Below are 13,332 nucleotides of genomic sequence, written 5' to 3'. Positions count from 1 at the left end.
TCTGCCTGGAGAGTAGTATCCACCTGCATCAACATCTAATTCTATTACGAAATGTCAGTTAATCAATAAGGTTTTTTCCGTCAGTAGCTGTAGTGGTAGATAGTGTGTGAATTTCTTTCATACAAGTGAGGCCCTATTTAAACCTAGCCTGAGTACCATTCTCCGTAGTGACCGCTGGCTCAGTACCGAGCCAGTGGTCACTACGAAAGATGGTACTCAGGCAAATTAAAACCTTTACTTTTTTACACAAGCCTGGATGTCCCAAATATCAACAGCGGAAATAGTACTCATGACACAAGGAAGGTATCTTTTGATGAAAACAAACATGGCTCACTTCTGCATAATGAGACAATTAAGATTTCGTCCGAAGTTACGGGTATGCCGAAGTTACGGAACCCCCGTTAATTGTCTTAGGATTAGGTCACATTTCCAAACCGGGGTCCGACCGGGCAGCTTTCGGGAGCGAAAAAATGATATAAAAGACATCAGAATACACAAAATAAAATAAAAAAAGATACTGGCATGGCATAATTTGTGTATATTCCTAGGTATATATTAATTTTTCGTTTCTTTAAACATCCCGACCAGGCCCCGGTTTGGAAATGTGACCTACGCGCAGCCTAATTTAGCCATCAGGTCGTCAGTAAAAAGTACTACCCGGTAAGGTTCTACCACGGTTATTGTGAAGTATCGTTTCTCACGTGAAAGAAGACAAGTAAAACTACACCTGACATAATTGTGCAGACGCTGATAAAGCAATCAGGGTGTGATTAATTGCTGTCTGCTCGAAGCTGATAGCAGATATACTCGTCTCGTCAGGAAATTGCGACTGTCGAAATTGGATTTCAAGGCACGTTTGTCTGTCCCGTTCTCGTTGTTGCCTCCTCAGGGCATAGTCAGACATACAATGCCCATAGCTGACAAACTAACGACCGTCAACTACGCAGTAAAAGTCGACAAAAGACATCACATGGCATTGTTTGAAAGCCTTATCGTCTCGGTGCATTCAGAAACGTCCTGAAATATATTTCCGTCAGCTTTCATCGTGCCGTTATCGCCGACTCGCGTCCCTCTTCAACAGAAATCCAATTCACCTTGATCGTCCGTGAACATCGATTTACGCTATGCTTAAAAAAATTGCAAAGTTTATGAGGAAAAACGAAAGTCGGAGTGGAAAGGCTCTTTAAAGGCAATTTAGACGGATAGCGCCCATGCAGACCCGGGAACTCATATCCACCACGACCTCTGGGACCGCTGTCCACTTCTTCAAAAATTTTGTTGTCGGATGCAGTATCATAAATACCCAACTCGTCTGCATCTGAATCTTAACAAGTCAATACTAAATAACGCATTGTGAAGTTTCTAAACCTAACTATTAACTCTAAATGTAAAGTTTAAAACTGTCTACATGCAAATATACGATAACTTGTATTCATCGCCATCACCATATGATGATCACCAAACTACTGATGATGAGAGCTACCAATCATCCCCCGGAATAAACGAGAAGCAACGTTTTGGCTGGCATATATTTATCGAGGGTTACCAGGGGATGTGCAGTTATAATGCAACACTGGGCTAAGGCTTGATTCATCGCCAGCCTTATGAGTACAGTGAATCGCCGGCGGTAAAAGGGCGTTCTGCTCAGGAGGGCAAAGTGCTCACTTCATCACGACGGCGGGTTGGTCTTGTTTCAGATTTGTCCACTGATTGGAGATATGGATGAAATATATCTCCATGGTCATACAGACGTCAGTAGGGGCATGCCCATCGAGATGAAAGTAATAATAAACGTTTCCCTCACAGCCGGCCAACTGGGTAAGGTTTTATTAACGTTATATCGAAAATGGAAAGTAAAGCTGCTCTCACCCTCAGATAACTGCATCACACTGGAAGAAGGTTAGCTAAGATATGGGTGACAGGTCACAAGGCTCGCTCAATCTCAGAGGATGGAAAAGTATAATCTCCAAGCAGATCCTACGGTAGCATAAGATTGTATCAAAAGCTGTCAGAGGAGAGAAGCCGGCTTAGGAGTGTATCTGGCTACATGGCGAATGGACACCTCATGGCTGACTTCACTCCTTGGCCAGTTTGCTACTATGCCATTGTAGGATCTGCTTGGAGATTAGGAAAAGTAGTCAGTGTGTAACAGTTACTCACCGATACAAACCCGGGTCCTGCTCATCGAGGCCATCTGGCAGTACCTGTCAGTACTGCACAGAGGGATCCATGTAAAATTGTCGAATTATGTCAACTTTGCATTTGCTGTCATTCTCGCATGTCGTCAATACGTCACCTTGAGAAGGATGAATTCTCATGTCGATTCGTCATAAGATTGGGCACGAGTCATTTGCCAAGGTGAGTCTTTCTTTCGAAACTGAAGACCAATTTTGGATGTACATGCATGGCATGATGGCCACAGATGCTGCAAGATACGGCGGATTTAAGGCATGCTGGTAGCAAATGCGTGCTTCATTTTCATAACTTAACTTCATCGAGGTTTCTGCATTTACAAATTAAATACACCATAGTTTATAACGTTATATCGTTGAAGACTGTTAACGTTACATTTTAAAAATTGTTTTATGATCTGATGGCTCTATCACGTCCACATGTCTGGTAATTCGGAAGAAAATCAGCTCTAAGTTTGTTTCGATATCTTTTGTGTAAGGACACAGACTTTAACCCAAATCATCATTCAACTGACATGGTGCGCAATTATCACGGCCATCAGGTAGTTGCGTCAACCTTTGACCTCCAGATGTGCTTCCGGTTTCATGCACGCCGGAAGCACTAGTGGCTAGCTAGCTGTACAAGTAGCTAGAAACGTCCAAACGCACTGTATACCACATTACAGTCGTTTTATAGCCGACATACACACATTTCGTGATGATTGAAGAAGGGGATCAGGTGCTAATCCAGAAGGCAAATGTCTTCAGACTGGTGAAGGTGGAAAGAAACAAGTAAGTCAGATACATGCATGCATGATGTCTTGGTCACGTTGGTGTGCGCAAGCAATATGAGGTGCAAGCCCTGTTGTGTTGTATTTAATACTGTTGACTGAGTGTTGTAAAATTGATCTAAGGAGGACAGGTATGACGTTAAACTAGACGTAGACCCTTTTCCGGGTATAACGGCGCGGTACACATAGCTACCTTCAAGTTTTCCAAGGCATGTCAACAGTGACAATTAACCTTGATATTGTCCACCTTTTACAGAAAAATCTTTACAGAGAAGCTTCAGTTCTTTCTGGACAATGCTGTTGGACTTCCCCTGGGGTCCAAATTTGAGGTTCGAAACAAACAGTTGTTTCAGGTTCCACATGATTCAGGTGTGAACCAGGTTCCTTCAGGTAAGCAACTTTCTGCATTCCATTTGATGTCAAATTATCAATGTCAATGGTTCATTCTTACTTCACAATTTACTTTAACATGTCAAAGCCTCAAGGCTCTTTTTTGGGGGGCGAGGGAGTTTGTATTGTGTTCTTAGCTGGATTTGCTGACATCAACATCATGCCATGTCCTCATTTCACCCACACAGAGGCTGAAGTTGACACAGACAGGAACAATGAGAAGATCCAAGATGATAATCGTTCCCAAAAACTCACCAAGGAGGACCTCAAGGAGATGGCCAAGCAGGGGGCTAAGGGCGAGGTGGGAGAACATGTCTGTACTTTGCATTGCTTCCTTGTGAGTGCAGCAGGGTTGCACTTGCAGCCAGCGCCCGTCCTTGCGTCCTTTGATGGAATTTTGCAGCTGGGGACGGAAAAAAATTTTGCCCATTCCGTCCTGTGAAGGACAAAAATCGCTGTGTAAAGATAAAAGAAAACTGTCTCCTTTGTGTAATATTTGGCCCAAACAGGTGCCGCTGAGCAACTTGGTCTACCAGCAAAATTTATACCTCAAAATGCAGGAAATAGCATTTCAGAGGGTCCAGATTTCAAAATTTTACAGGGGAGCATGCCCCCGGACCCCCTAGGAACATGCCTTGGGCGCTCCATAGGATTAAAAATCGAGGGGACGGAAAATAATTTCAGGCTAGGCTGGCTACAACCCTGGAGTGCAGTGTGTGGAATAAATGGATTCCCAGGTATACTCTAGAGACATATTTGAGAATTCATCAGTTGACACAATTAAGGCAGGTGAGAACACAAATTTTTGTATTAACCTTATATATAATAAAAAGTATATTCTTATCATCTATATAAACTTCCAACATGGTGTGTGCCAGTGTCACTGACAAAAGATGGTGGATACTATCTGAAACATCTGACTGTTTCCAAAATCATATCCAGTTGCTTGAGTTATGAGAACTGCTTTTTGGCATATCTTATTACCTGGATGTCTAATCTTCATCGACGTTTCCAACATGGTGTCACTTGTTTTGAGTGCATCTGCACAGAAATGTTGTCATAATGACTAATGTTACTACTTTTATTTGCAGGAGATTATTGAACAACTGGCACAGAACAATGCTAACTTTAAGGACAAGACAAGTTTTTCTCAAGCCAAGTACCTTAGGAAGAAAGGCAAAAAGTGAGCTACATTTCCTGATAATTTTCTCTCATATGTAACGTTAGATATCTACGTCCACCATATTTATTTGATGCATAGCAAAACCCTGTATTAATTAAAATCATCCTCATTGAATAGATGGGATATTTGTTGCAACATCTTAATCCAAATTGTTTCCATGTCATGATGCTTCATTTTTTTTCATTACAGGTACTTGAATTATATAACAATCCTTAGACCAACGCTTCGTCTGCTCTGCAACATGTACATGGCCAAGTCACCTTCCAAGATCTGGTGAGAAATGTGTGCATGTGCGGATGCACAGCAGCGTTGTATGAATATGTCATACTTCAAAACAAGTCTGAAGTTTTTAATCTTTTATTATACTGTGTTTGCTTTTATGCCATTTTTCATGGGCAATGGGCCTGATGTAAATAGATAGATAAAAATAGATAGGTGCAGTTTTATTAACAGCATTTCAGCCTTATGTCTACTGCATCAAATGTTGAAGTATGATGACAATTATTATTTTACTGAAGATATATTATCCTTTTGCATAGCTGTAGCCTTAGTCCCCATTGGAAATACACAGCATGTGTTCCAGCCAAACAGGCTCCATATCATCATCTTGAACCTCACTTGTTCTAAACAAATTCTGTCTGGCAGGACAACATGGTAAACAGACAGTCCGAGGAGTTTAATGACACGTTTTATACAATGAACCCTTCCTTTGATTTGTCACTAATGTTCTGAATAAAAGGCATTGTTTTTAAATTAGACTGAAATAAAATTATGTGTATGTGGCTCTGAATGGCAATATTTACAGGTTTGTGATGGCAAAACCTCTATTATTTTTGTCAGGACTTAAAAAAAATTGACAGTGGAATCTGAGAAGCAACAAATAAAATTAGTGTGGCCTAAATTGATGTTGTTTGATTATTCCAACTTGCAGCCATCTTCGTGTGGACACCTTGAGCCAAATGCTGACTGTGGGGAACATTCACGCACATTCCAAGGTTATTGTGGTGGACACCTGCCAGGGGCTGGTGCTGGGAGCAGTCATGGAGAGGATGGGAGGTTTGTCATGCATTTTTAAAAATAAGTTAGCTCAGTATATGGCGGGTTCTTTTACGTGCCCGGGGTATGGCTCTCCCCAAACACGGGACCTCCATTTCCATTTAATGTCCTATTTGAGGGATGGCCCTTGCTGAAGCTAGGTAGCTTGTCTTGTACAGCTCGTCTATGTTTAGTTTGGACACTTGGATACTTTATTCAGCCAATAAAACCTCCTTGATTCAGTCCATTAGTAGCCTGGTTGCCAAGCCCCAGCCCGATCTCAAGTATCTATCGTGCAGGGGTCTGGCCGGATGGGATAGGAACTCTTCTCAATTTTGCACCTTATAGTGGGCAAAAAACTCCACCAATAGAACAACACAGGATCAGCAGGAGGTAATTACACCCCTGCCATGATTGGTTAAAGACCCCCAACTGTACTTTTTGAATCCATAACGTAGCTGATTCGCTACTGTGATAGCCTGCTGACCAACTGTGGTGTGTTGTAGCTGGCTACCTGTGGTGAGAATGGTCATCAATCCTATGTACTCCTCCCCCTGGTCAAGGGCTTTCGAGAACCTTTCTACAGCCATCCTGCCAGACCCCAACACGAAAGATATATCTTGAGGTTGGGGTATGGAATCCAGGCTAGTCCATTAGCTACCATACATTAATTTGTAGGTAGCTAATCTTACTGGACTTCAAGGCATTAAAACTGTACATACAAACTACGTATAGGCTTCACCGGATGTCCCAAGATTTTGTCAAAGGATTCAATAGTAGAAGACGGGATAGTTGAATAAAAAGTCAAATATTTTTTCAGCATCAATTTGTGCATGGTATAAGCAACTAGTTCCTTTTTTTGCAGGACTTGGTACTTTGGTCCAAGTGTACCATGGAGACTTCCCGTTCAGACATGCCTACGACGCCTTCAACTTCCCAGCTTCCTTTGACGAGACCATGATGCCATATCCCATGAACCAGCTGAACTATATCCACTGCCCCCAATCAATAAAAGATGGTCTTCAACGTGAAGATCAAGAGTCAGGAGTAACTTCAAATGGAGAAGAAGCTATGGATCAAGAAGTTACAAAAGACGCTGAGCCAAATGTGGAAGAGCAAAAGGTTGAAGTAGCTCCCGAGGACTCCATATCAGCACCAAGGACAGAGCAGTTGTTAACAGAGGAACAAGAGGGAGTCAGTGACTCAAAAGAGAAGGATGAGAACTGCACAGCTGGTAAGGCCAGCAGTTCTGACACAGAAGTCAACGTGGAGGGAGAAAGTGAACTTCTTACAGGAACACCTAATGCTGATGGCCCTACAAGAAAAAGACCTCCATGGAAACAATACAAAAAGGTAGAAAGTTGCAGTTAAAGAAGTTCCTTTTATAAATAAGTCGTACATAATAGTAGTTGAAGCATGCATTCAGGAGCAAGAAAATTATGAGTGTCATGCATTTATAACTCCTGAATTTTGTAAAGAGTACATTTGTCTTAATTAAGTCCATCCATCTCAAAACTTCCCCATTTGATTATTGGCAGGACCCTGCCCGACTGGAGAGACAGAGGGAGAGAAAGGAGAAGATAGAGCAGGCCAGGGCAGTCCTACAGCAGGGGAACATGGATGGGTAGGCAGCATTCCACATTTTATTCAGTGTGAATTACCTATAGGGGTGGGTACTGGTATGGAACATCTGGGTCCGATTCAGGTCTAGAGGTACTCTCAAAGCAGAGGTTTGGTGGGGAGGCTGATCGGAAAAGACGGCATATAAGAAGGTCATGATTTTCCCCACCCACCTCTGCTTGGAGAGTAGTCTAGGGGATCAGGCGCAGGTCCAGTCATGATGTTGGACTTTTAGTCCTACATCATGTTTGGGGATGAGAGTCACAAAGAGTGCAGGTCTCAGTAAGTGGTACAAAGTTCTTGAATGTAAGTTCATCTGTGACGGTAGTCAACATTATGTTACAATTTTAAGACCAATCTGTCCGTACACAAAATAAAGCACTTACCAACAAGCTTTCAATCAATCCTGTGATCCTTATCAAGTTGAAATGACCCAAAGCCTAAGTCACACGTCCGGACCGGAAGTGTGATGTCAGCAAAGGGTGACGGTAAGCGCTTTATTTTGAGTATGGATATATGGTCTTAAAATTGTAACATAATGGTACAAAGTTCATTGAAATATTGTTTTCATCCTCTGCCCTGTTGCTCCCAGGTTGCTGATTGCCTGTAAGTTCCACCCCGGGCCCCTGGTGGAGGCCCTGCTCCCCTGCCTCGCACCGTCCCGTACCTTTGCTGTGTACTGCCAACACCGGGAACCGCTGGTGGACTGTTACAACCGGCTTAGGGCAAAGGGGGGAGTCCTCAAACTCCAGCTCACAGAGACATGGCTGAGAAACTTTCAGGTATGCGACATATTATTGTATCGGATTATAAGAACTGGCAGTTAAATTGATATGGCAGAATGTATTGGTAGGCCAACAACAGAAGTATGCTGGCTAGATGAGACATATTTCAGCTAAAAAGTTTTCTTTCTAAAAAGTTCATTAGCTACAGCTGGATGTCAGATACTTTTGCCCTTGACCAACTCCACTCATGGCTAATCAGATCATCTTGGCCCAACACTGTCCATTACTATGGCCAAGAAGGTTTAACCTCCTTCCTTGGCCAAGTTGACCAGGGTGTTGGGCTGAGTTGTTAAAAGACCAATCATACTTTCTACACACATAGGGAGCTTTGTATGTATAATTTTGCTAGCATATGTGTGCTCTCTCTCTCTGTGTCTTTTTCTTACATTTAATATTGACCCAAAAACGTGATCATGACAGGCCCATGACTGCTTTTGTTTCTCAGATTCTCCCAGGCAGGACCAGGCCTGACATGCAGATGAGTGGGACAGGGGGATATCTCCTCTCAGGCATCACTGTTACCATGGAGACAGACTCCACATCCAGCACCACAGAACCTCCACTGAAGAAAGCCAAACTGGAGACAGACTGATGTGTTAACAGATGTCAACACTTTTTTTTTACTTTTCTCATATAGAAATATAAATTGCAGTGAAAGGTGGTGTACATTGTTGAATTAAAACAAGCACAGTCTTGTCAGAGGATATCATGTCATGTATTTCATTTTAAATGACCTTGCAAGTTCTGGAAGTACATAGTCAAAGTCAAAACTGCATTAGATACCACAAAATAGTTGCGTTTTCCTTCAACGGACTTGTGTCATAATACTGGACACACATACTGATATACATCTAATACTTTTCAATAGTTACTTTTTTTAACCAATTTTTGCAATTATACACTTCAGAAGGTCACTAATGTACCTACCAACATTGATATCTACCACTACTTATCAGAATTTGCAAATTAAACAGATGGAAAAATAAGTGACTTGTTTTCAGCATCCATGGATGAATGGACAAATGAATGACTAAATCTGCTAAAAGTAGATGTATGCTTTATATATTCCTTTACACCAATTAAAACAAGTCCATCTCCTTTCTGGGATCATCTGGTAGAATGCTGATGGAATCCTCTCCTGACCCACATAGTAGACATGTCATCTGATACTCCTGTAGAACAATCCAATATTACACTGTTACAGTGAATCATATTGATCCTTAAACTAAGTAGAGGGCTGGTCCTAAAAATGTTTGATGGACAGACAGACAGATAAAAGGTGATCATCAAACTGTGGAAAGGAGTATTGTTATCAGTACTTTGATCATTTTTTTCTATCCCACTCACCATTTGGAAGCCCATATTGTAAATTGTTTTTATGTGGGCGAAGCCACATTTAGTTTTTCCTCAGATATTTGCATATTCCACCCGGAAAAACAGGAAAAATGGAAGCTGTAAATATGTACTCCACGTTTCAAGCTTTTTGATTGGCTTAGAGTCGCACTTTCTCGGTTGTGAGTCAGAGGTGAACCTATCAACGCACAGAACACAATCGGCATCGAGTTTGATAACAGCCAATCAGAACTCAGAAAAAATGGAAGCTGTAAACATATACTTCGCGTTAGCAGCTTTTTGATTGGACTATTAGTCGCGGACTGTCTGGGTGTACGTGAGAGGTGAACCAATCAACGCACAGAACACAAAATGGCATTCGGCATGCAGTTTGACAATAGCAGCCAGTGAGACGTCATGCGACAGTAAATCGGCCATGCGTTCGACCGATCAGACGCTCAAGGAAGAAGTTGCCCGCCACGGAATGAACGAGATCGATAAATTTTCACACAAAAACATTATCTTCAGAAAATTGGACCTTGGAATCTTGCAAATTCAACGGTGAACGGACGTATTCAAGCTACGCAATACATTTGTAACGGCGGTTATATTTCTTAAAAAAAAAACGTGCGTCCGGAAAATGTTGTACCACTGGCTCAGTGGTATTATTCACGCGTGGGAAACCAATGCCCCGGGATCGAATCCGTGAAATTATAAAATTTTGCAATTTTTTTTTTGCTGCATTTTCGCGAAAATGTCGCCTTTCTTGTTGCTTCTTTTCTCGCGATTTTTGCTTTCTTTTTCCTTCGCCCACATCCAGCATTTTTTCAAAAATGTTGCTTTTCTAGTGTTATATCTGTCATTTCAAGCTTACAAAAATGCATTGATCAGTTTCATGTCTCTACCCTCAAATTCTTTAGACGGACATATTGAAATTTTTTCTGCCTTACTGTTCTTGCTTGGAAATACGTGACCTGAACACAGCCCTGCTTGTAAGGATTGCTTTTGTTCTTGTATCGTTCAGCAATCAGCAGTGTAAGCATTACACAGTGGCTGGAGAGCACAAGACTTAATTTTGACTGAGCCACGTAAGCCACATAAACCACCTTATCTGGACAAGTGCAACCCTTTTACGGTAGTGTGAACGAAGGCTTAAAAATATACATTTCACAGCCAGTGCTTCAAAAAAGAATCAAATGTATGGTGATATAGTGTTGAACTAGAGTTGACAGAATGCAAAAGTAAAATAAAACTACAAAGGGGCCTAATCAACTTCAAAACACAGCCTTCGTTGAAAAAAAAGTACAAAATTCAACTAAGCCACAGCGAAAAACTGGGAGTCATGTCATAATAATGAGGTTACCTGATAGCCATCCTCCACACAAAATCTGTACTCATGTTCTGCTATCACATGGTCACAGTTCTGGCACACATCTACATCAAATGAAAAAAAAACCCATCAACATGATGCACATCTTCACTTTTTCAAAATCTATCCCTTGCACAATGATGACATGACATGCAATACACAGATGTTACAGTTTATGATACTATGGCAAGTATGAGGCCTTTCTCTTTTACAATTTGACTTTTTATGACTCAGGTTCTTAATGGCTAATCATCAACTTCTGGCAAACACTATCATTTCAAGTTCACAATCTAGGGAAGACAAATTACTACTATATTGCTCCAAGGAGGCTATTAAACCTCCTTGATCACTCTGAATGGCAATGGCAATATGCATTACGTTGGTATGTGATGACTTGTTCTTGGTCCTCCTCCGTCTCCTCTTTGTTGTGGATCTTGATCATCTCTTTCTTATTACACTGGGCACAGGATGCAAAGTTCATCAGATAGGACCCATTCTCCAGGCAGGTGTGGCCCTGGAAAGGTATTGTTATATCATCAAACCATGTTACAACTTACAAGAAATTATGTACCAAGTGTAACAGTGGGGGGTTGAAGTAGTGCTAAATGACCATGCCAAACGCCTTTCAGGCTTTTGGCTCAATCATTTAGACGGCTGGTGTTGATCTGGAGGACCCGGGTTCGATTCCCGGGTCGGTCAGGATATATGTATATATTGTTCCTTTCTGTTCTACTCGCCCCTTCTCAAATGTTACACAGCTATTATGCCAGTTTGAACATTCTTGATATTACTGACTTACAAGAAATTATGTATCAGGTATAACGTTACCTTGTAAGTCAGTAATATCAAGAATGTTCAAACTGCTTCCTCTCTAATACAAGGGAGCTTATCCTCCTTAGAGAGAGAGAGATAGAGAGAATTGGTTTATTTAAACACAATGTCAAGTACAAGATGGTAGTCCAAAGACTAAATTGTCTCATACAATGTACAAAACAGACTGGTGCTTAGGAGTCTAATGGAATGTCCTGCCTAAGTGCATTAATCTAATAATGACCATAATTCCCACTTATTAAAAGTGTGGATCTACACACACTTCAGAGGCGGCGGCACAATTTTTTAGTTGTGGGGGCGAAAATTTCTCATATCACTAAATCGAGGGCCGAAGGCCCGAGGCGTCGCGCCTCCGGCGCGACCCTTCTAGGGGGGTCCGGGGGCATGCACCCCCGGAAAAATTTCATATCTAAACCCTCTGAAACGCTATTTCCTGTATTTTGAGGGGCAAATTTTGCTGCCAGACTAAGCTAACTTCAATGACATTTCTACCAAAAATACACATAGTTTTAGCTTTAGTTATTGAGGGCGACACCCCCAACATATTTTCACCATCTCAAGCAGCGAAGGTACAAGCCGTTGCAAGGTAGGTTCTGGAAATTTTTGAAATCTAGACCCTCTGAAACATCATTTCCTGTATTTTAAGGGACAAAGTTTGCAGACAGACTAAGCTGAATTTAATTAAACTTCTAGTAGAGAAAACGATTTTTGAGGGCGACGACCCACGCACCAACATATTTTGCACTACGTCGTCGTGAGCCCCGAAGACGCAAGCCGCCGCAAGGGAGTTTTGGAGAAATTTTTAAATCAGGACACTTTGAATGCCATTTCCTGCATTTGAGGGGAACATTTTGCTTGTAAACAAATCTAAGTTTGATAATGAAATTTCTACGCTCCGGTAGCATTTTCCCACCATGTCCAGTGCCGACGGCGCGAATCCTCACAAGGGATCCGGAGGTCCTTTGAAATTTTGAAATCTGGACCCTCTGAAACGTCATTTCCTGCATTTTCAGGGCCAAATTTTGCCAGTAGACTAGCGAGATTTGATGAAATTTCCATTAGTGAAAATATACACAAGGGTTTCAACTTGATTTTGAGTGTTTCAGCTTATTTTATCGTGGGGGCGACGCCCCCACGACCTATTTTTTGTGGGGGCGGCCGCCCCCACTGCCCCCATGGTGCCGCCGCCACTGCACTTTACACACCAGCCTTGCTGGCTGATGTTACAGATGTATTGAATCCAGCCATTAGTAACGTTATTACTTGGAACAAGATATCACATGATTTCGTCCTCAAACACAAACAGGAAGAGACTGAAGAGAGCGTGCAATAGGAGGGGTAAAATAATTTGATCAATCCTAAACAGATAAGAGGCAAGTAATAGATTCTCAACGCTTTGAAGACCTTAAATTTGCGGCTTACCCTATCTGGAAAGACGTTGTTGACGCAGTTCTGACACATGTCCGATTTCTTGTCGCTGCCCTGCCTCCGGCTACAGTTCCATTCCTGGGCAAAATGGCTGCTACGGAATTCTGTAACGAAGATCTTCATTGGTTAAGTTTTGTCCCGGGATATCCGAACTACAAATCACAAACGCTGTTGTTTTATGACTTTTATGGGACATGGGGATCTGTGAAGCGCCAAATATGAAAATAAGTCGGATTTATGACCGTCACTTGGATAGTGTTGACGTTAACGTTAATGTTTCTGTCAAATATTCTGGCATTAAACGGTCGTAGCACAGATAGCATGACCAGGGTTTTAAACCACCGGGTGCTATAACTAAATAATCATAATACCGCCACATGAGACATGACCAAAAAAA

General features: G+C 41.8%; 2 protein-coding genes across 2 annotated transcripts; one reads left to right on the top strand and one right to left on the bottom strand.

The window, feature by feature from the left end:
* The first annotated feature begins 2,770 nt into the window (after positions 1-2,770).
* LOC118422562 (tRNA (adenine(58)-N(1))-methyltransferase non-catalytic subunit TRM6-like) lies at positions 2,771-8,947 on the top strand. Its single transcript, XM_035830193.1, has 10 exons — positions 2,771-2,963; positions 3,219-3,352; positions 3,541-3,653; positions 4,444-4,535; positions 4,725-4,808; positions 5,467-5,591; positions 6,436-6,923; positions 7,109-7,194; positions 7,783-7,972; positions 8,421-8,947. The coding sequence occupies exons 1-10, from the start codon at positions 2,890-2,892 to the stop codon at positions 8,565-8,567; spliced, it is 1,533 nt and encodes a 510-aa protein (XP_035686086.1). The 5' UTR covers positions 2,771-2,889; the 3' UTR covers positions 8,568-8,947.
* Positions 8,599-13,083, bottom strand: LOC118422710 (protein Churchill-like). The gene is made up of 4 exons (XM_035830426.1): positions 12,930-13,083; positions 11,055-11,190; positions 10,671-10,741; positions 8,599-9,147 (listed from the first exon to the last, which is right to left on the bottom strand). Exons 1-4 carry the CDS (start codon positions 13,056-13,058, stop codon positions 9,055-9,057), a joined length of 429 nt encoding a protein of 142 aa, XP_035686319.1. The 5' UTR covers positions 13,059-13,083; the 3' UTR covers positions 8,599-9,054.
* Between the last annotated feature and the right edge of the window lie 249 nt (positions 13,084-13,332).

This window comes from Branchiostoma floridae, chromosome 1 (genome assembly GCF_000003815.2).
Source record: "Branchiostoma floridae strain S238N-H82 chromosome 1, Bfl_VNyyK, whole genome shotgun sequence".
Taxonomy (NCBI): domain Eukaryota; kingdom Metazoa; phylum Chordata; class Leptocardii; order Amphioxiformes; family Branchiostomatidae; genus Branchiostoma; species Branchiostoma floridae.
This window is presented reverse-complemented; position numbering and strand designations above follow the sequence as displayed.